This window comes from Megalobrama amblycephala, linkage group LG7 (genome assembly GCF_018812025.1).
Source record: "Megalobrama amblycephala isolate DHTTF-2021 linkage group LG7, ASM1881202v1, whole genome shotgun sequence".
NCBI classification, from domain to species: Eukaryota; Metazoa; Chordata; class Actinopteri; order Cypriniformes; family Xenocyprididae; genus Megalobrama; species Megalobrama amblycephala.
Genome location: NC_063050.1, coordinates 46,626,224 through 46,649,769, shown reverse-complemented (window position 1 = coordinate 46,649,769; position 23,546 = coordinate 46,626,224). Strand labels below are relative to the sequence as shown.

At 36.3% G+C, this 23,546-nt stretch overlaps 1 protein-coding gene across 4 annotated transcripts; it reads left to right on the top strand.

The window, feature by feature from the left end:
- Positions 1 to 643: 643 nt before the first annotated feature.
- On the top strand, positions 644 to 20,992 carry ubn1 (ubinuclein 1). Of its 4 annotated transcripts, XM_048197801.1 has the most exons (18): positions 644 to 1,498; positions 4,761 to 5,073; positions 7,878 to 7,979; positions 8,272 to 8,370; positions 8,481 to 8,618; positions 8,773 to 8,885; positions 9,019 to 9,430; positions 9,505 to 9,575; positions 9,691 to 9,820; positions 13,160 to 13,278; positions 13,434 to 13,547; positions 15,365 to 15,508; positions 15,811 to 15,861; positions 16,038 to 16,077; positions 16,172 to 16,636; positions 17,599 to 17,836; positions 19,874 to 19,972; positions 20,900 to 20,992. In XM_048197801.1, exons 2-18 carry the CDS (start codon positions 4,831 to 4,833, stop codon positions 20,950 to 20,952), a joined length of 2,631 nt encoding a protein of 876 aa, XP_048053758.1. In that variant the 5' UTR covers positions 644 to 1,498; positions 4,761 to 4,830; the 3' UTR covers positions 20,953 to 20,992. The 4 variants fall into 4 exon arrangements, with proteins under 4 accessions (XP_048053758.1, XP_048053760.1, XP_048053757.1 ...); XM_048197803.1 differs by lacking the exon at positions 644 to 1,498 and having other exon boundaries at positions 4,584 to 5,073; positions 8,773 to 8,870; XM_048197800.1 differs by lacking the exon at positions 644 to 1,498 and having other exon boundaries at positions 4,584 to 5,073.
- Positions 20,993 to 23,546: the final 2,554 nt, after the last annotated feature.

Here is a 23,546-nt window from a genome sequence, read left to right as displayed (position 1 = left end):
GGGGCAATTTGTTGTACACAGTGTAACAGAAACCCACACACACACACACACAGGTTTGGATTGCTATCTTAGTGAGGACATTGCATAGAGACAATAATCTTAAAATAATTAAACAATTCCAATTTAAGAATCACATTAGATAATTTAATTCTAAATCATATAAAATCATTCAATTATTCTAGAATTTAGAACCTTGAAATATAGTTTCATTTTCTCTTCATTAGTCATTGTTGTTTTTGAATAATCTTTACATGGTAGTACAAAAATGAAACTGTTTAGAAACAAAGTACATCACTTTATCAAATAATAACCAAAGCCTAAAATGCCAAAAGTAATGTGACCGCACTGACTTGATTAACACTCATTACCTTAAGTTTTAAGAAATCTGCTGCCATCTAGTGGTCAACTTTACATCCAACAGAGGCTTGAAACTGAAAGTGTTTCTTAAAGTAACATGAAAGTCAAATTCTTCATTTTATTCAAATCGTATTATTTGACTAGAACAGCCTTCTAAAAACTCTACTATTTGGGCGAAAAGTAGCTTAGGCAGACCATATAACCTCCTCAAACACTAAGCAGAAACAAAATATCACATACAAATACATAATATAATTGCAGTGCATATCATTACACTTGCCGTGAATGTATTTGAAAGACTCGTCCGTAAGTATTTAGCCTTTCTACGTCAGTAGCCTACGTAAGCATACAGAATTCATTCAGCACCATGGACAGCACCATGGCGGACCGTTCTTTTTGTACAATAATAGTGGATATTACAAAATCAAAGCTAACTGTTGGGTTAAAAGCGATGTACAATGCCGTGTTGGTCACGACATTTATATAATAAAATTTATGTTAAATGAGAAAAGGAGGATGTCATATAAAACGTAATATTTACAGTAACACTGTTAAGTAGGCTATCGCTCTTTAACCTTACCTGTTTGTATCCATCAGCTGAACCACAGTAACAACGGGAGACTACATACACGCACTACAATAATCATTTCATAATGAAAAAGTAAGTAAGGCGCAGGATGATGACGACTAAAATGGCGAGGCTGTGTTCCGTCCAATGAGAACAGTGAACTGTGATTTTGGAAATAGTTGTGGGTGTCCATATCAGTGATGAAATTTGTCTAGTAAATATGTATCGCTACCAGTATCGTCAACATTTGATCGAATAGAAAGTCTTCTGATTGATAAAGCGAGCCATCGATCAATCCATATTAGAGATAAAGCCTGTCTGTCTCCTATTTGCGCTCTGCATCTGAAAACAATAATCCTCCATTGCCATGATAACTCGAGCGAGTTCTTTATGGAGAGTGTTCGACTGTCGGCGTGACGACGGCTACGCGCTTCACCGAGGGCCGCGGAGATAGAATGAAAGCCCTCAGCCGAACGCTTTCACGAAGAGATTGGCTGCTGGAGACTTCAGAACATGCCGTGCAAAACAGCATATCAACGATTCACCATTACATGACATGGATGAGCATCTGTGGTATGTTTTATTTCTAGAGGTTTCTTCAGAAATAGCAGTAGTTCACAAACCGGTTGCTGGAGACATTTTGTATGTCTCCCCAATCAAACACACAAATATCCTCCCTTTTGCTCCCCTCCCCCTCTTACAAAAAAATGAACCGGTTTTATTACAGTAACCATGTTTTTTGTTGGATTAACCATGGTAGCTCCTTGTAGTAAAACTGTGGTTATACAAATGGTAAACTATGGTTAGTGTAGCAAAACTCATGGTTAATTTGTGGTCATCATTGTATAATTACACCCTTTTTTTTTTTTGTAGTAAACGTAAGAGCCAGCAAGCAATCTCTAAAATGTTTTCCCCTGGTTTCAAAGACAAGGTTTAAGCCTATAGTCCCCAACTAAAATGCATGTTTGAGCGGTTTCATCTGAAAGCGCCTTGTAGACATATCTTAAAATATGGATTGCCATAGTTTTGTCTTAATATGTATGCCAGTAAAATATATTATAGGCCTATATATAGGCATGTTTATAAAAGCTACTTAAAGGGTTAGTTCACCCAAAAATTAAAATAATGTCATTTATTACTCACCCTCATGTCGTTCTACACCCTTAAGACCTTCGTTCATCTTCGTAACACAAATTAAGATATTTTTGATGAAATCCGATGGCTCAGTGAGGCCTCTATCGCCAGCAATGTCACCGAACTTCTCAAGATCCAGAAAGGTACTCAAAACATTTAAAACAGTTCATGTGATTTCTAGTGGTTCTATCTTATTATAAAGTGATGAGAATATTTTTTGTGCACCAAATAAACAAAATAACTTTTCAACAATATCTAGTGATGGGCGATTTCAAAACACTGCTTCGAAGCTTCTTTGAATCTTTTGTTTCGAATCAGTTGTTCAGAGCGCCAAAGTCACTTGATTTCAGCAGTTTGGCAGTTTGATATGCGATCTGAACCACTGATTCGAAACAAAAGATTCGTAAAGCTTCACGAAGCAGTGTTTTGAAATCGCCCATCACTAGATATTGTTGAAAAGTTGTTTTTTTGTGCAAAAAAAGTAATCTCGTTGCTTTATAATATTATTGTAGAACCACTGTATTCACATGAACTGTTTTTTTTTTTTTTTTGAGTACCTTTCTGGATCTTGAGAGGTGCAGTGACATTGCTGGCAATAGAGGCCTCACTGAGCCATCAGATTTCATCAAAAATATCTTAATTTGTGTTCCAAAGATGAACAGAGGTCTTAAGGGTGTAGAATGATATGAGTGTAAGTAATAAATGACATTTTCATTTTTTTTTTTGGTGAACTAACCCTTTACATGTCCTAGGAATTAAAGGGTTAGTTCACCCAAAAATGAAAATTCTGTCATTTATTACTTACCCTCATGTCGTTCCACACCCGTAAAACCTTCATTAATCTTCAGAACACAAATTAAGATATTTTAGTTGAAATCCGATGGCTCCGTGAGGCCTCCATAGGGAGCAATGGACACTTCCTCTCTCAAGATCCATAAAGGTACTAAAAACAAATTTAAATCAGTTCATGCGAGTACAGTGGTTCAGTATTAATATTATAAAGCGCCAAAAAAAACAAAATAACGACTTATTTAGTGATGGCCAATTTCTAAACAATGCTTCAGGAAGATTCGGAGCACAGATGAATCAGTGTATCGAATCTGCTGTTCGGAGCGCCAAAGTCACGTGATTTCAGCTGTTGGCATTTTGACGCGCAATCTGAATCATGATTCGATACACTGATTCATTTATGCTCCGAATCTTCCTGAAGCAGTGTTTTGAAATCGGCCATCACTAAATAAGTCGTTTTTTTGGCACTCCAAAAATATTCTTGTCACTTTATAATATTAATATTGAACCACTGTACTCACAAGTAAAAAAAATATGTTTTAGTACCTTTATGGATCTTGAGAGAGGAAGTTTCCATTGCTCCCTATGGAGGCCTCACGGAGCTATCGGATTTCAACTAAAATATCTTAATTTGTGTTCCGAAGATTAATGAAGGTCTTACAGGTGTGGAACGGCATGAGGGTAAGTAATAAATGACAGAATTTTCATTTTTGGGTGAACCAACCCTTTAAATTATTGAACTAAGGCCTAATCCTAGATTAAAGGGATAGTTCACCCAAAAATGAAAATTCTGTCATTTACTCACCATCAAGTAGTTCTAAACCTGTATAAATGTCTTTGTTCTGCTGTAGGCCTACACAAAGGGAGATATTTGGAAGAATGTTTGTAACTGAGCAGATCTCGCCCACCATTGACTACCATAGTATTTTTTTTTTCCCTTCTATGGTAGTCAATGGGGGGGCGAGATCTGCTCAGTTACAAACATTCTTCCAAATATCTCCCTTTGTGTAGGCCTACAGCAGAACAAAGACATTTATACAGGTTTAGAACTACTTGATGGTGAGTAAATGACAGAATTTTCATTTTTGGGTGAACTATCCCTTTAATCTTGAAGCCCTGTCTGAGAAAGCAGGCTATCATGTTGTGGCGAGGTTTGTTATCGTATGACAGATAAATCATTGCTCTCTGCAGTTGCATACATTGCGACGTTTTAAGAAAGAACTACACTTTCAACCTGAAATTACATACGCCGTCATGAAAATGTTTTGCCACGTAGGCCTACATCCGTCAATCAGAAGAATATAGACAAATGACACTTCGGCTTGTCTCTATATTATTTAATAACTCACGCGCAGGTTTGAATTAAAGTTATAGGCTATGGCATAGGAATAGCCTATTATCAGAGCTCCTTTTTATTCTCGAGAGGTGAAAGTGTCTTCCTTCAGTTTTAAACGATTTAGGCCTAGGCACTGTCTTTTGGTAAATAAAATTTACAATTGCAAAAACTTAAAAGAACAAAAAAACGCTCTACAAACGTTGTAGTGTGACGTGGTTGTATTTTTTTTCTATTTTACTACGTTTTTGAATCATTAAAAAAAAAAAAAAAACTAAAGACGTTACAGTTATGTCAGGTTTTGATTTCATAACTTGTATAGGCTACTGACGTTTTACGTCGACTTGAGTTAGGTATTTTCACGTAATAAACGTCTGCTGTACAAATACAACTGTCTCAAAGTTAAGTTAAAGTTAAGCGGTGTTTTCCTTTAGTCGTTACCAAGGACTGAAACGGTTATGTTAGCTGAGACGTTAAAATTGTGCAGTGTGGACCTCCAAGGGCATAATTGCGAAGCGCTGCTTACCCAGCTTCCCTTTTAAGGCAGGAAAATGACACTTCCTTCAATTGGCTTCACAGGTTCATAATTAATCAACCAAACGCGCACCTGTTCGGGGAGAATCGTGGATCGTTGCCATCGGTCTGAGCAATGGCTGCACCACGAAGAATTCATCTCACCGCAATCTCAAGCAATGCTCACTTTCCTCTTCCCGCCGTCCCTCCTGTCCCCAATGCCAGTGACCAGCCTGTCAAACAGGGTTTACTTGTGCCAACGCAAGCGGTCGCATCGCCACCACTTCAGCATGCTGCAACGAGAGTGGAATTAAAACTCTTCGAGCCGGATGAACAACGCTGCCCGGAGTTTTGCTACCCGGATTTGATCAGCGCAAAGGTAAACAAGCAATGACATTAATGTGTTTTCTGATTTTTATTCTTGCTAAAAGCTAAATTTAAACACTGTTATACAGACGTTTGCCAGAACTGCTAAATTAGCAGTTTCTCTGGATTTATTTGGTTGAATAAAATTACAAAATTTTATTTATTCTACAAACCGTTGACAACATTTCTTTCAAATTTCAAATAAAAATATTGTCATTTAGAGCATTTATTTGCAGAAAATGACAACTGGTCAAAATAAAGAAAAAAGATGCCATGTTTTCAGACCTCGAATAATGCAAATAAAACTAATTTATATTAATTTTTAACCCTTGTGCAGTCTTCGTTTGAGGTGTGTACACAGGATCTTTGGGGTCTCCAGAGACCCCAGGCAACAAAATGTAATTTTTTAACAAAATATATATTTTTAAACAAATGTAATTTTACTCTGTTTATTAATGTTTTTACTCCACATTTGTGCCATTTTTGGAGGATTTATCATATTTATTTTAAATGTATATAAATAAATTAAAAATATATTTTACAGTAGGTTTTTTATACAAAAACAGCTTTTTATGTAAAATTCACTTTATAAAAGACCCACATTTGTAACTTTTATTCATGGGGATAGCATGGATAATTTGATGTGGTTTAGTGTGATATTTTTTTTTTTTTTACTTTTAAAACTGCATTTTCCAAAAGATGGGCAAAATGTGGGTCTTTTATAAAGTGAATTTTACATAAAAAGCTGTTTTTGTATAAAAACCCATTTAACAAAATATTTTTTATTTATTTATAGAAATTTAAAAGATATGACAAATCCTCCAAAAACTGCACAAATATGAAGTAAAAACATTAATAAACAAAGTAAAATTACATTTGTTTTTAAAAAAACAATTATTTTGTTACAAAATTACATTTTGTTGCCTGGGGTCTCTGGAGACCCCAAAGTCCCTGAATGTGACTTTTTTTTACACTAACATAAAAACAAGATATCACTCCAATTTTTATTATTATTTGTAGATCTAGAAAGTGTTAACCACTGTACAAAGTTTCATGCCATTTGGACAAAGAGAATATATATATTTTTTAATTTTAGCAAACGTCATTTGGGGTCCAAAAAGACCCCAAAGACCCTATAAGGGTTAAACAACACAATACTAATGTTTTAACTTAGGAAGGGTTCAGAAATCAATATTTGGTGGAATAACCTTGATTTCCAATCACAACATTCATGCGTCTTGGCATGCTCCCTATCAGTCGATCACATTGCTGTTGGGTGACTTAATGCCACTCCTGGCGAAAAAATTCAAACAGCTTGGCTTTATTTAATGGCTGTTGACCCTCTTGCTTACATTCCAGAGGTTTTCAGTGGGGTTCAGGTCTGGAGATTGTGATGGCCATGACAGGGACTGGTGGTCCTTCATCCACAACTTGATTGGCCTGGGGATGTGTGGATTGGAGCACTGTCCTGCACGAAAATCCAAGGAAGCATGTTTTCTTCCAGGATAACCTTGTACGCGGCTTGAGTCACGTCACGTGTCCTTCACAAAGACAGATCTGCCCGATTCTGATCTTCTCTGATGAGTCCAGTTTTCAGCATTTTCCTCTAATAGTTAGACAGTGACCTGGAGAGGCCTACGTCCCACAGTTTCTCGCACACACTATGTAATTTGGTGGAGGATTGGTGATGATCTGGTGGTTCTTCAGTAAGGCTAGAATCGTGCAGATAGGTCTTTGCAAAGGATGCATAACTCAAGCCATGTACAAGATTATCCTGAAAGAAAACATGCTTCCTTCTGCTCTGACAATGTTCCCCAACTTGAAGGATTGTTTTTTCATGCAGGACAATGCTCCAATCCACACAGCCAAGCTAATTAAGGTGTGGATGGAGGACCACCAGATCAAGACCCTGTCACGGCCAGCCCAATCTCCAGACCTGAACCCCACTGAAAACCTGAAAAATGTCTACAAGAGGGTCACCAGCCATTAAATAGAGCCAAGCTGTTTGAATTTTTTCACCAGGAGTGGCATAAAGTCGGCCAACAGCAATGTGATCGACTGATAGGGAGCATGCCAAGACGCATGAAAGCTGTGATTAGAAATCAGGGTTATTCCACCAAATATTGATTTCTGAACTCTTCCTAAGTTAAACATTAGTATTGTGTTGTTTAAAAATGAATATAAACTGGTTTTCTTTGCGTTATTCAAGGTCTCAAAACATGGCATCTTTTTAAGTTATTTTGACCAGTTGTCATTTTCTGCAAATAAGTGCCCTAAACGACTTAATGACTTAATGTCTTAATTTGAAATTTGTAAGATGTGTTGTCAATAGTTTGTAGAATGAATCAAAAATGTTCATTTTACTCAAACAGATCCATATAAATAATAAATCCATAGAAACTGCTAATTTTGCAGTGTTCTCTTAATTTTTTCCAGAGCTGTATATGCTTTGAGTTTATATTTAATCATTTTCAATCCCTAAACATTTTAGGAATTTAGAAAAAAAGACATAGTTTAAATATTTGATTGGAAAAGTACTACATTTGATCTAAAAGTGTTAACAATGGTGTCAAAGAAAGCATTGACTATGTTGTTTAAATTTAAAAAGTTGTGACTGTTATATATTTAATTCCTACCAGAACTTTTGCTATGAGTTCAGCAATGTTTACATTTATTTTACCCATATTACTCAAAAATATTATTAATTGTTTTAAACAAGTGTTGCAATTTGAGTGAGGATTAAACCAGTACTGGTGAATTTAGGAAAATCACTGGTATCTGGTCTTTTTTCTCTCTCTCTCTCTCTCTCATTTTAAGGAAACCACTGAGAAAAAGAAACTACAAACATTAGATGAATTGGTGGAGGACAGGGAGAGAGATGAACTGGAGGCACTTGCAAGAAAGTTTGAAGCGAAATATGTGCGTATGATTTCTGCCAAGATGTTATATTTCTAGCTTCATCACAAGTAAGTCTATGTCTATATTAGCGAATTAAAGCTGGGTTTCATAGTTATGTCGAGACAAGTAAATATCAAGAGTCAAAATGCAAAACAATATCCAAGACTGCCTTAATTGAAGGTGGAATTAGACAGCATGATTTATGTATTATAATTATGTGAAACTTAGTATTTTTATTTTGGGGGAAAAAACTATAGAGGTGGTGTTATTTAAGTTTTATTTCAACTACATGAATATCTGCCTTTTTTTTTAGGGTGAAGCTGGCAAAAGAAAAAAAGACAGATTACAGGACCTGGTGGATATAGGCTTTGGTTACGATGAATCTGATTCATTCATTGATAACTCTGAGGCTGTGAGTTCAGGCCAGATGCTAAAACCACCTTTATCAGATTATTCCCCTTATAGATCACGTGCATGTTTTACTCAAGTCGTCTTTTTCTCTGCTGCCACTGCATGTCACAGTATGATGAGCTCGTCCCAGCTTGTCTCACCACCAGATATGGAGGCTTCTACATCAACTCTGGAACTCTCCAGTTCAGGCCAGCCTCTGATGAGGGAGATAACCAGAATGATTTTGAGGACAATGCTTTTAAAGCCAAGGTGCGTAAACACATTTGACGACCCTTACGTCTGTTTTGTACCCACTGTCTTGCAAAAAACAGCTTGTTTTCTTCAGATTAGCAAAATTGTTCAATATATGAGCATTTCCATTTGTCAACATACATTATCTCGATTGGTCTGATTCCTCGCTCAGAAACGAAAGCTTAAGCAAGGCAAAGACAAGAAGATGGGGAAGAAAAAGAGAGAAGATGACATGCTTGCTAAGAAGGAAGAGGAGGAAGCCAGGAAGAGGTTTTTACTGCTCCGGTGATCAATTTAGTTGAACAATGTTTACTGTTAAGAAAACATAATTTTTTTTCACAACCTCCTTTAGGAACAAGGTTTCCACTGATTCTTTCTCAAATGCCCTCATTGTTCCCTCTTCTGGTTTCCTTCTCAGCACCCCACCAGACAAATCACCTGCAAAGAAGAAGAAAAACAAGAAGCCGCTAAGCATTGATAAGATGCTAAAGAAGTTCCATAAGGAAAAGCTTCAGCAGCTGCAGATGTTCAATGCTCTCAACGACACTGGTCCCACCATGCAAGCTGAGGTTCAAGAGCCACCCATATCATCTGACCCTCTTCTCACACTCATTGGTTCTGCCAGTGCAGACGACCTCCTTCAGGCAGTCAAAGCAGCAGAGCAAGACTTTGACTTAGATGGGCTCTTGGGGGAGCCGCAGAACATCTGCTCTCCAAGCCTGGAAGAGAACGGAGAGGCTCTGGTTGCATCCGTCACTGAGAAGCCACCCACATTACTCCCAGATGGACTGCCACCTACATTAGAGCAACACATTAAGCAACTTTCCCAGGTATTGTTTGATTTTATGGCTTTAGAGGATCAGACAAGAGTTTGCGGGTATACATGAGTTATTTTGTTCTTTAGGCTGTCAAGACAATTGAAGGACAAAATAAGATGGAGATTTTGTCTTCAGAGCTCAACAGTGTTTTACTAGAGTAAGTTACATTACATGATTTATTATTCAACAGGTAACATCTTTATTGTATTGCACTGATTGTAGTTTAAATCAATTTATTGTCTTATATTGATTCTTTCTCTTTGTATGTTCAGTTTGGAGGTGAACTCCAAACAGCTTAGTGGGAAAGTACGCTCCAGAATCTTCTCCTACTTGGCATCACAGCTGTCCTGCAGCAAAGGCACTCTGGTTAAAAGAGCCAAAAAACTCCACAATCTACAGCAGGTCTGTAAACTTATAAAACTGCTTGACACCTCAACATAGCAAAAATCCCCATCTCATCGATATCTGCTATCCTAAGCCCGATCCTTTATTTTACGTCAGCTGTAACCAGGGTTGCCAACCGTTCTGTATAATACGGAATCGTCCCGTATTTAAGGCATCAAAGACGCGTTCCGTATGAAAGGCATACGGGACGCAGTTTGTCCCGTATTCTCAGGCATGCGTTTTAATTTGAGAATTAATCATTCCTTTGAGACAAATTTGACAACATAGCCATTCACGGAAGGCTTTAAGACCAAGCAGACTCCTCTGCCGGCTTCACAGCGAGCGGGTCTTGTGGTAACGGCAAATCCCTTTCACTGTTCGTGGTTTGATTTCAGCATTCAGCCACTCAAGAAAACATGCAATCTCCCTGAGGGAAGACGTGATCAAAAAGGGAAGTGGTCTTTCACTATTGCTAGTGTTGTTAAATAGAGAAAAAAAACATGTTACGCTCATTTAAGTAGCTTGGACCTCATTATTGAAACATAAAATAAAGTCTCAAGCACCAAAAGCAGCCCATAATTCTCTACTTCTCTTTAATTAAAAAATATTCATTTTTATTTATTCATACATGGTTGCAACAACATTTAGTTCAAACTTTTAAGTACCATTGTTTAAAAAAATGCTTTATTGGATGAAATTTTAAAGATGTTCAGTTATTATGCTTTCAAATTTTATGCAATCTATGTAGGCCTATCTTGCTGACATTTTTTTGTTGTTGTTGTTGTTGTTGTTGTTGTTGTTGTTGTTGTTGTTGTTATTGCTGTTGCTGTTTATGGTTTATGATGTTGAATAGAGGTTGATGTTTAATATCCATTGGTGTAGCTATATATATAGAAAATGGGTCAAATTCAACAATTTGAACATGGAGCCACATTATATGGGACTGAAACGTATAGGGCCTAGAAAAGTTTATTATGAATGAGAATATAGACTGATATTGAGATATCTTTAATACTTTTAGAATTACAGGTACACAAACTTAAAAAAATACTATTTATGGCACTCAGACAGGAATGTCCAATTGTGTTGATAGAAAAAAACGAGATACATTTATAGTTTCAATTTTCACTATTGGAAGTGCACTGAGATCCCTTTCTCTGGAAATTAACCATATTGGGACTTAAAAATTAAGAAAAGAAAAGTTTAAGAATTATAATCTAAAAGGATTTCTGTAATATGAGTTACAGAAATGCAAACTTTGAGCGAAAAACACAAGAAGTGCTTTTTGCCATTTTTGAACTGTTGGCATATAATGCAACAAAGATTGCTAACGTCAACAGTCCTACCAGTCTCTGTGTAAAATATGTTGTTCTAAAGTCATTTTACCCCCCATTGTAATTCTGACCCTCCTCTACAAAATATTGGATTACTCAGTAAATGTACATCCATTACATTTAATATTTTGGCTTTCTTCTTGATTTATGTTTGTCTTTTTTTAGAAAAAAGAAAAAAGAAAATCAAAAATTTGAGCAGGGAAAGTTTCTGAAATTTAGTTCATTTTGACACACATTTACACAAATGTGTTTATGTCTGAGAACCTTTTATACATCTTTTATACACATACTTAACTGCAGATTGTGAAATGACATACACTGTGTGGTATAATACAAATATTTTGAGTGTCCCTTATTCTGTCCCTTATTTTCCTGTAAAGAACCACGATTGTCCCTTATTTTCCTTTCCAGAAGTTGGCAACCCTAGCTGTAACGCAGGTGTCGCGCAATAGGTGGCGGAAAATGCACCTTCAGGTGGGGTTGCCAACCAGCATTAAAGGGTTAGTTCACCCAAAAATAAAATTTTTGTCATTAAGTACTCACCCTCATGTTGTTCTAAACCCATAAGACCTTCGTTCATCTTCAGAACACAAATTAAGGTATTTTTGATGAAATCCGAGAGGTTTTTTTTTTTTAATCTTCAATAGAAAGCAATGAAATTACGACATTCAAGGTTCAGAAAAGTAGTATAGTTTAGTCCAAATTTTTCTGAAAAGTTTTTGTAAACGTTCATCTATGCACACATCAGTTGAGGTACATGGAAGCTCAAGCATGTTTGCTTGACATGCAAGAACCAGTGAGGTTCATTCTTGTGTTACGCAGCACGTTTGAGCATCCGCTAGAACCAATGAGGTTTGTTCTCGCATGTCAAGCAGATCCGGTTGAGCTTCTGTTTATGTACGCTGATCAATGTTTATATGTGAATAAAAGCCTAAAGTCTTACAGGTTTGGAACAGTAAATAATGACAGAATTTTCATTTGAGTGAGCTATTACTTTAAAAGGAAAAGAAGAAGCTCATATGTGCATGCATGAGAACCGTTCTAGCGCTTTCCAGCTTCCGTGTTTAGCATATTTGATGCACTTTTGTAACGAATCACTTGAAAGTAATTTTTTATTTTTTTTAACACCACAAGCTTTATGCTTTCTAACCTTATCTCCAAATTTTTTTCTTTTTGTTGCAATTATTCTGCTTATTGTACATATAAAATACAAGTTTATTTTAGCACCCCATATTCATAATTGTAACTACAGATTCTGTTAACGATGTCTACCATTTGTAACAGATGTTTACATCTTGTATTTATACAGTGTATATAGTCGTGTTCAAAAGTTTATATACACCTTGCAAAATCTGCAAAATGTTCATTATTTTAACAAAATAACTAAATGCATTTTATTTATTTATATAGTACTGTCCTGAATAAGATAAGATTTACATATAGTCCACAAGGCAAAATAAAAGTTGAATTTATAAAAATTACCCTGTTAAAAAGTTTATATACCCTTGATTATAAACTGTTGTATTGTAGCTTGATTATTGTAGCCTAGTTTTTGCTGAATACAGTGTAATTACACTTTTGTCATTAATATGTTTATGAACAACTGAAAAAAGCACAAATGTCAGGGCATGTCAAAACTTCTCCAGGGCCCCAAAAATCCTCAGACCCCAGAGAGTTAATACTGTGTTGTTACCTGAATGATCCATGGCTGTTTTTTGTTTGTTTGTTTTGTGATAGTTGTTCATGAGTCACTTGTTTGTCCAGAGCAGATAAAATGCCCACTGTTCTTCAGAAAAATCCTCCAGGTCCTTCATCTTTTGCATATTTGAACCCTTTCCAGCAATGACTGTATGATTTTGAGATCAATTGAGGGACTCAAACACAACTATTAAAAAAGGTTGAAACATTCACTGATGCTCCAGAAGGAAACACGATGCATTTAGAACCACAATGCATTTACATATATGCATAAATCCAGTTTAATGTTTCTGTAAGCTGAATGTGCCAGTCATGTGTCTTATAGGATGAACAGCTGCAGGAGCTGCTGAAGAAGTTGGAGGATGCAGTGGCCAGGTCCATGCCAGAACAGATCACCCGTTTCCAGAATCACTGCCAAGCTCACTCTGAAGCCAGAGCTGCCAAGTAATCAGTCATTTTTAACGTGTGATACCTTGATCACTTTTACTGTATCACTGTACATTCACTGACATATTAATTGATCTGCAATTTTCTGTTAGAATACAACCTCAGGTTTGTTTATTTATTTTAGTTTTTTTAATGTTATTTTTTGTGTCAAGGCTTGAGGCTGAGAAAGAGAGGGCGATTGATGGTTCCGATGAGGAAGAAGAGGAGAGGAGTGGAAAACGAGTGTTTGGGCCTCGCAAGAGATTCAGATGGAATGAAGAGATCAGGTCTGGTCTCGTGTGTGTGTGTGTGTGTGTGTGTGTGTGCATGATTATTAAAAGCAGTGTTGGGGAAAGATACTTTTAAAATGAATGCATTACAGTATTGTGTTACTCCCTAAAAAAGTAACTAATTGCATTACTTAGTTACTTTTTGTATGGAAAATAATGCGTTACTTTATATTTGCGTTACTTTTTCTCATCAGGGCTGGCCTGTTTGTTTGTTCATTTTTATAACAACAAAAAAGTTCTATTTTTGGCAAACGTAACGGCCATTTTACACCAAAAGTGAAATGAATAAGCCTCAGGTTTAAGGAAATGCAAATTCACGTCTGTACAATAGAGGGCGCAGTTCAAACAAACAAGTCTTTCAGCTGTGCTTCCATTCTGGAATACAGAAGAATAGGATGCAGGAGATGTAAATGAATAAATGTATGCTCACATTTAGTCTAGAACTAGTCTAGAATAACCATTATGTTTACACAGTGCATAAAACACCTCTGCACTTACTCTCGATTTTTCTCAACATGGGGAAAGGCGAGCTGTCAGTCAATAATTTGGAAAACAAAATATCTTGCATGACTTATTTAAAAAAGTAACTGATATTTTGTTGTAAATTCAACAGTAATGCGTTACTTTACTAGTTACTTAAAAAGTAATCTGATTACATAACTTGCATTACATGTAATGCACACCCCCAACACTGATTAAAAGTTCTTGGTAGATACTAGTAAATGATAGAAAAAAAGAGTTCTATGTACTTTTCATCAAATACTCTAATAATCTATTGAATATCAAATTTTGTGACAAAATCATTTAAAGGTGCCCAAGAATGCTTTTTCACAAGATGTTATATAAGTCTAAGGTGTCTCCTGAATGTGTCTGTGAAGTTTCAGCTCAAAATACCCCATAGATTTTTTTAAATTAATTTTTTTAACTGCCTATTTTGGGGCATCATTAACTATACACTGATTTACACTCGGCGCCGCCCCCTTAAATCGTGTGCTCCCTGCCACACGAGCTCTCGATTATATTACAGCACACTTACAAAGTTCACACAGCTAATATAACCCTCAAATGGATCTTTACAAGATGTTCGTCATGCATGCTGTATGCATGCTTCGAATTATGTGAGTAAAGTATTTATTTGGATGTTAACGTTTTATTCTGAGTGAATTTGAGGCTGTGCTCCGTGGCTAACGGCTAATGCTACACTGTTGGAGAGATTTATAAAGAATGAAGTTGTGTTTATGCATTATACAGACTGCAAGTGTTTAAAAAATGAAAATAGCGACGGCTCTTGTCTCCGCGAATACAGTAAGAAATGATGGTAACTTTAACCTCATTTAACAGTACATTAGCAACATGCTAATGAAACATTTAGAAAGACAATTTACAAATATCAGTAAAAATATCATGCTATCATTGATTATGTCAGTTATTATTGCTCCATCTGCCATTTTTCGCTGTTGTTCTTGCTTACCTAGTCTGATGATTCGGCTGTGTGCAGCTCCAGACGTTAATACTGGCTTGTGTAATCCCTTGAACATGGGCTGGCATTATGCAAATATTGGGGCGTACACCCCGACTGTTACGTAACAGTCGGTGTTATGTTGAGATTCGCCTGTTCTTCGGAGGTCGTTTAAACAAATGAGATTTATATAAGAAGGAGGAAACAATGGGGTTTGAGACTTACTGTATGTCTTTTCCATGTACTGAACTCTTGTTATTTAACTATGCCAAGGTAAACTCAATTTTTGAATCTAGGGCACCTTTAATTATGTAAGCTTTGAGCACCTGTATCCAAAACTGTCACTCTATTACAGGGAGTTTCTGTGTGAGCTTGTCAATATGAAGATGATGATTTATGATTCTGAGTCGCCCGCAAGCTCTAGTTTGGAGGAGTATCTGAAAGCATTCCTGGAGTCTGATGTTAAACCACTGTGGCCTAAAGGATGGATGCAATCCAGGTATGCAAATCAAATCATTAAGACATTGAAATTAGAAAGAACTTAGAAAGTTCAAAAGAACAGCATTTATTTAAAATAGTTTTTGTAACATTATGTCTTTACTGTCACATTTGATCAATTTAATGTGTGCTTGCTGAAAGAAAAAAAAAACGTACCGATGCCAAACTTTTGAACGGTAGTGTATGTGCGTGTGTGTATCTATAATAATAATAATAATAATAATAATAATAATAATAATAATAATAATAATAATTCCTTCAGAATGGTGAGTTTCTGCTGAATTTCTCTCATTGTCTCAAAAGGATTCTGCTTATAGAAACCCGGAAAGCACATGGTCACATCACTGGTGTGGTGTAAGTATGATTATACACTACTACACACTTCCTTGATATTTAGTCAATGTTTCTGAAAGAAAAAAAGGTTCATTATATTTTCTAATTTTAACAAAAATTAACAAAGTGGAACCTTCTTTGGTAAATTAAACTTAACCAAAGTTCATGTTGTTAAACCCCTTCTCTTCATTTTACAGGGCAAGGAAGAAACCAATAGGTACAACAAAACTAAAAAAGGTACATCAGAACCCCTGTCTTGAATGTTGCACTCTTTAGGAAAATATAGTTAGACTTTTGTTTCTTAATCTTGCTTTATCCAATAAATGAACAGGTCAGCTCCGTCCCAGAGGACGGTAAGAATAACCCTGAAGTTCAGGGCCCACCAGCACTGAAACGCAAGCATCTGAGTGTACCTGCAAGCATGCAACTTGAAGTTGCAGCAACGCTGAGCACCACTGCCAAAACACCATCAAACACACAAACATCTGCCAGCTTCTCTACCCATCCATCTAATCAGACCTATAAGGAAGGGATGGGAAGAGATGAGAACCATCATATCAGCACTCAGAGAAGTCCGGTGACCGCAGAGGGTGCTGGATCGGTCCAGATGATTTGGACAAAGTCTGCTATGGATTTGGATTCAAAGCGACTCCAGGCTGGAGAGAAGGCGACTCCAAAGCTGACGCTGGTGGCGCCCCCAGATGGTGCTCAGAGTGACTGTCCATCAGTGGTGCAGGGAGTGGCCAGGCTGCTCACTACCACCTCAATGGGAGACAGCCCTGTTTCTATGGCAGCAGTGAGTTCTCTTAAAGAAAAATACAAAAAAAGACACATATTGGTTGCTTACTAGATGTGGATCATCATATGAGTTGTGGTGTCATACAAAATGCTTCCTAAATCCTTAATATTTAATATAAACTATGTCCAATATAGGATGTTACATTTTAACATTGTCCTATTTTTTTTTTTTTTTTTTATAAAAAATTATATAATTTTTTTTATTATTATTATTATATCTAACCATATCCTGAAAATGTAACTTCATGATTTGAAGAGGAAAATATAAATATATTATCTTATTTAACTTGCGATGGGTATGCTAGCTTATCAGGCAAATTGTGTCATGCTAACTGTCAGCAAACTGAAAACACCATGTTAAATTTGTCCACTTAGCAGTTATAGAATATGTGCTAAAAATTAAAATATAAATTATGAAAATAATTGGTAATAAATGGTAAGATTTTTTTTGGTAAGAGTCTCTTACCAAGATGCTAACCAAGGCTGCATTTATTTTATACAGTAAAGTAATATTGTGAAATTATTACAATTTACAATAATTTATTTATTTCTGCGATGGCAAAGCTGAATTTTCAGCATCATTACTCCAGTCTTCAGTGTCACATGATCCTTCAGAAATCATTCTTATATGCTGATGAAGTAACTTTTTTTTTTTTTTTTTTTTTTATTAACAATTTGGGAACAGTTGTGCTGTTTAATATTTTTGTGGAAACAGTGGCACATTATTTTAAACATTCTTTGATAGAAAGTATAAAAGAACAGTATTTTTTTTAAAAAAAACAATCTTTACTGTCACTTTTTATAAATTTTTTTTAATAGTTTGATCAACACTCCCAAAACGGTCAGCCAGTTTCTTTGGAGTCAAATAGGAATTTGTCTGAAGCATTAAGGTTTTAAAAGTTTTGTCTATATTTGAACAAAATTGTATAATACTTAGATTTTTCATTGCTTGTATTTTAGGCAGCTGGTGAGATCTCCTGTGGGAACCCGGCGCTTCCCACCCCTTCTCTATCTCTCCTTCCGTCCTCCTATCCCACCACAGTACAGCCGGGTGTCTTACCAAGCTTTGCGCCTTTGCATGCTCTCCCGTTTCCAGGACTGAGCCCTGGAACCAAGATCCCTGGACAGCCTCAGGCCTGTAAAGGAGCTGTTTTTCCTGGCCCAGCACCTGGAAATTTCCAGCATGGTCTCACACACGGTGAGCAGATAATGAACCTGAAAATAAGCATGGAAACTTGGTAAGAATCATCTCTGTTTATTTAAAGGTGAAGTGTGCTGTTTATGCTCTAATTGCTGGACCAAATGGAATTGATTCCAAACAGGTTCTTAAACACTTGCGTGATGCTCTTAATATTTCTGCTTTACTGTTACTTGACTTGATCTTCCATTTCCCAAAACCATTTTAGCTTTTCAAAAATGATACACTTCACCTTTAACTATGTACAGGGGCTTGATAAATTGAAGATCTCTGTCATATACAGTGGGTATGGAAAGTATTCAGACCCCCTTAAATTTTTCACTCTTTGTTATATTGCAGCCATTTGCTAAAATCATTTAAGTTCATTTTTTCCCCTCATTAATGTACACACAGCACCCCATATTAACAGAAAAACACAGAATTGTTGACATTTTTGCAAATTTATTAAAAAAGAAAAACTGAAATGTCACATGGTCCTAAGTATTCAGACCCTTCAGAAGCACCCTTTTGATCTAATACAGCCATGAGTCTTTTTTGGGAAAGATGCAACAAGTTTTTCACACCTGGATTTGGGGATCCTCTGCCATTTCTCCTTGCAGATCCTCTCCAGTTCTGTCAGGTTGGATGGTAAACGTTGGTGGACAGCCATTTTTAGGTCTCTCCAGAGATGCTCAATTGGGTTTAAGTCAGGGCTCTGGCTGGGTCATACAAGAACAGTCACAGAGTTGTTGTGAAGCCACTCCTTCGTTATTTTAGCTGTGTGCTTAGGGTCATTGTCTTGTTGGAAGGTAAACCTTCGGCCCAGTCTGAGGTCCTGAGCACTCTGGAGAAGGTTTTCGTCCAGGATATCCCTGTACTTGGCCGCATTCATCCTTCCCTCGATTGCAATCAGTCGTCCTGTCCCTGCAGCTGAAAAACACCCCCACAGCATGATGCTGCCACCACCATGCTTCACTGTTGGGACTGTATTGGACAGGTGATGAGCAGTGCCTGGTTTTCTCCACACATACCGCTTAGAATTAAGGCCAGAAAGTTCTATCTTGGTCTCATCAGACCAGAGAATCTTATTTCTCACCATCTTGGCAAACTCCATGCGGGCTTTCATGTGTCTTGCACTGAGGAGAGGCTTCCATCGGGCCACTCTGCCATAAAGCCCCAGCTGGTGGAGGGCTGCAATGATGGTTGACTTTCTACAACTTTCTCCCATCTACCGACTGCATCTCTGGAGCTCAGCCACAGTGATCTTTGGGTTCTTCTTTACCTCTCTCACTAAGGCTCTTCTCCCCCGATAGCTCAGTTTGGCCGGACGGCCAGCTCTAGGAAGGGTTCTGGTCGTCCCAAACATCTTCCATTTAAGGATTATGGAGGCCACTGTGCTCTTAGGAACCATAAGTGCAGCAGAAATTTTTTTGTAACCTTGGCCAGATCTGTGCCTTGCCACAATTCTGTCTCTGAACTCTTCAGGCAGTTCCTTTGACCTCATGATTCTCATTTGATCTGACATGCACTGTGAGCTGTAAGGTCCTATATAGACAGGTGTGTGGCTTTCCTAATCAAGTCCAATCAGTATAATCAAACACAGCTGGACTCAAATGAAGGTGTAGAACCATCTCAAGGATGATCAGAAGAAATGGACAGCACCTGAGTTAAATATATGAGTGTCACAGCAAAGGGTCTGAATACTTAGGACCATGTGATATTTCAGTTTTTCTTTTTTAATAAATCTGCAAAAATGTCAACAATTCTGTGTTTTTCTGTCAATATGGGGTGCTGTGTATACATTAATGAGGAAAAAAATGAACTTAAATGATTTTAGCAAATGGCTGCAATATAACAAAGAGTGAAAAATTTAAGGGGGTCTGAATACTTTCCGTACCCACTGTATTGTACTCTTGTCTTCATGGGCATTGGATAGAATGGATGAGCTGAAGCACAATTCTGGTGTGATGTTGTTTAAAGCATTTTGCTCCATCGCTGTAATGTTGCATTTGTCATCCTGGTGTTTTCTTCTTCTTCCTCCTCTCTTTCCTATTTCAGGTAACTCCATGCTGTGCTCTAGCACGCTTCATCTTCTGTCTGTCCCTGTTTCCTCTCCTGCTCCTCTTCATTCTTTAACACCATGGCTCTTTGGTTTAGGTAAATTTACACACCTTTGGGAAAGCCCATAGGGACCGTTGAAACATGCCCACATTGTTCATTGTGTTCGTCTTGATGTTTGCTTGCATTATGTGTCTTTTTTTTTTTTTGGTCCTGCTTTACTATTATTTATAGTTTAGCTTTCTAAATTTATTTGAAGTTTAAGCAATAATGCATGCCAAGCTTGATTACATAATTACATTTTTTGTTGTTGTTGACAGATTAATACAAGGTACATAATCTGTTTAATTAAAAACATTTAGGGTGCGTTTACACAACAACTATGTACTAAAAACGGCTAAAAATGCTGTATTATTCCTGCCAGGCCAGTAGATGGCGATGTCACTTTGTAAAGAAACACTACATGCTGAAGACGCATGCACATGACGTCACCATTTTCACAAATTCGCATTTTTGTTTTTTACACGGAGAAGATAATAGTATCATTTTCAAAAATTTGCAGTTTGAATCCTCTTTTCAAATGTTTGCATTTTCAGGCCCCCAAAACACAGTTGTCGTGTAAATGAATGGCCAAAACACACAAGTTTTTCGTTTTAGTTGAAAACGGTGTCGTGTAAATGGCCTCTTAGTTCTTAATATAATTTTTTTTGACATCATAAACTATACTGTATGATGTCAGTTTTGTAGTGTCAACATGAGACCAAAATTGACTCCATTTACTGCAATACATGTTCCTGGTCTTATTGTGCCTGATTCATTTTCAAAAACTGATAAATTCAATAAATAAAGTCCCACCATATTATAAATCATCAAATGTTCTTTTACATTGAAATATGTCAAATTGTGGAAGTAAAATTGGGTCATGAGTGACATTTCATGTTGATGGTTAAATTAAACCAGCATTATATTGTACAATCACATCAGTGTTATATTGAGATATTAAATAAAATGTTGTTTTTATGACAGATGCAAGCCAGATCCACACAGATGGTCTTAACGCTCGGAGAAAACTACATTAATGGCCATTAGAATGAAACGAAAGACCGCTGATACATAAAAAGATTTGCCACTTTTCCTAAGATCTTGAAGATGGAGTTGATATGACTGAACATGGACATGAATTCAACACGATTATGGCTTGGCAAGGAAACTTTTCATTTGTATATTTTAGAATGAAAACTCATTCAAAACTGTTAATTTACAGTAAAAAAAAAAAAAAAAAAAGATCTTATCTAGAATGGACACATGGACACCTCAGTGCAGTCCTATGCACTTGTAATGCACTTACTTTAAAAACTTGAAGGCTGATACTACTTATCTATTCATTACTTTTCAATTGCCATTTCTCTCTCAGAGGCCATTTATCAATGAAGATCTACAATCCTTGACCTATTTATGAAATGAAACGGGAACAATAGTAAATTACAGGTGGTGTAGGTTACCACCCTATTATTTTACTTTAAAAAGTAAAGGAACTCAGAATCTGTTGTACTAGTAAAAGGCAGAAATTGCACTTTTCCTTGTTTGTTTTCTTGTTGTTGGACTGGGTAATGAAATGATGCCAGTGTAATGATCTCAGGGCTGTGTAAGTACAATAGCCTAGTTCTTGAGTAATGCTGCAAAATATGTAGAGAACATGCACTTGCTTTTGTTTTTGAACATAATGAAAATGACTTTGGAAAAAAAATGAATGGATAATGTGGAAAATAAAGTTTCCTAAAACAATCTATTGTTGACATTTTATTGTTTAAGGGAGAAAAAAATATATATTTTTCAGATTTTTTTTTTTTTCACCTTATTTTTGCACGTATTTGTTTAAAAGAGCATTGTCTTATCAAGCCTAATTTCATGTCTTTGCTAAATTGAGCAAAACTGGGAGTGTTGGTGTTTAATTACATCTACAGTCAGAATTTTGATATTCCTTTTTGTTAAAAAGTTATGATGTGAAGTTAACGATGTTGGCCCAAAATCAGATTAGATGCTATGTACAAACTTGGATCTTTCGAAAAGAAACTCGGTAAGATTAATCAACACCATGATCTGAGGGTATATGTGACATTTTAGAACGGCGCCACCTACAGGTCATGAGATCAAAAAATGTCTATTTTTGCTCATAACTTTCAGTGTTTATCAGAAAATTAGAGCTTGAAGTCTGCGGATTCCTTTGGTCATGGCGAATCTATCGATACAAATTTTGCCAGGAGCCGACAAATTGCCTGTCTGCCATTTTGAAATTTGACATAAACTGATATTTCTTAAATGCTTAGACATGTTGACAAATTTGGAAGGATTTATTTACTGCATGTCTTGAAGGTACCTGAGAATTTTGAACACAGTGCCACCTAGATATAAGATAAAAACATATCTTGAAAACGTTAAAAATTTGTTTTCTCTGTCATTTCATTCCTTGTTTTATGCCAATTCTGACGATATCTCATTAGTCATTTTCCATCAATTTGCCTGTCCGCCATATTGAAGTAAATGAAAAAAAAAAAAGTTTTTTGTAGACCTACATTTTCTTTACATGGGCACACTGGATTCCAGTTAAATAACATTAAGGAAGTTTGTTCTAGTAGACAAATTTACACATGCACACACTCCTGAGTCAAAAAGTAAGTGGAAATTGTTTTTTTTATTGTTCTTTTGGATTGTTTAATAGAACTCTTCTTAAGGATTTTACATGGTGTGGCAGATGCTTTTGTCTAATTGTTATAACTAACCCCAGCATGTTACAACCTATGGTTGTAATCTGGTGCAACGTCCAAATTGTTACTGATATGCCAAGTACATTAAAGTGTTTATTGTCATTATTGCATTTAGAGACTTAATTTCTTAAGTATTTTATTTAGGGCCAAGAACCAGTAGCCCCTCACTGCAGAACATGAGATCCAGGGGATGAAGACGGGTAGGTTTAGGGATATTTAGGGCCAGTTGTTCAAAAAGTTTAATCTGGATCAGAATTATCTGAATTTGGAAATCCCATGTTTTGCTATCCAGGATCAGGTAATCCATCTTACTTTTGTGCTGGTTTTTCAAAGCAAAATTAGATTGGATCACCCTGATCCAGATAGAAACTTTTTCAGATTTTTTTGTGCTCTATGGAGCTCCTAAAGGGACATGGTGTTAGAAAGAATATGAGACATTTCAAAGCTTTTGCATTCTCTCAGAAAAATTCCACTTAGCGTTCATCCGAGAAACTTGCCTTCACTCGCAAAGAACTTTTGACTGGTTCATCTCTTATGATTGTGCCCTATGTATGGTTTACAAACGATTAAAAAACGCTTTGAATTAAATATATTTTTTACTTTACAGTAGGTTACTGAAAGGCTAAATATGTAGCCTAATGTCTCCTTCTAATTTGTTTTAAAAGTTAACTAATCAAGAGCAAAATAAAAAATGTGTATGTATATTACATGATAAAAATGTATTTTTTGACAAGTTTTAAAGTTTTATTACATTTTTGTTCCTGAAATCCACCCTTCTGATGGGATCAGTATAATCCAGATTTTTTGGATCAAAGGAATCCCAATCTTACTAAAAAGTTTTGAACAACACAAACTGATGATTTTATCCAGATCAAAACCAAGATTGGGTTTTGTGCTCTAATATGATT

Coding starts and splice junctions, on each gene's coding strand:
- ubn1 (XM_048197801.1), top strand. CDS start 4,831: ATGGCTGCACCACGAAGAATTCATCTCACCGCAATCTCAAGCAATGCT. Junction 8,371..8,480: donor TCATTGATAACTCTGAGGCT/GTGAGTTCAGGC, acceptor TGCATGTCACAG/TATGATGAGCTCGTCCCAGC. Junction 16,637..17,598: donor GCCCTGTTTCTATGGCAGCA/GTGAGTTCTCTT, acceptor CTTGTATTTTAG/GCAGCTGGTGAGATCTCCTG.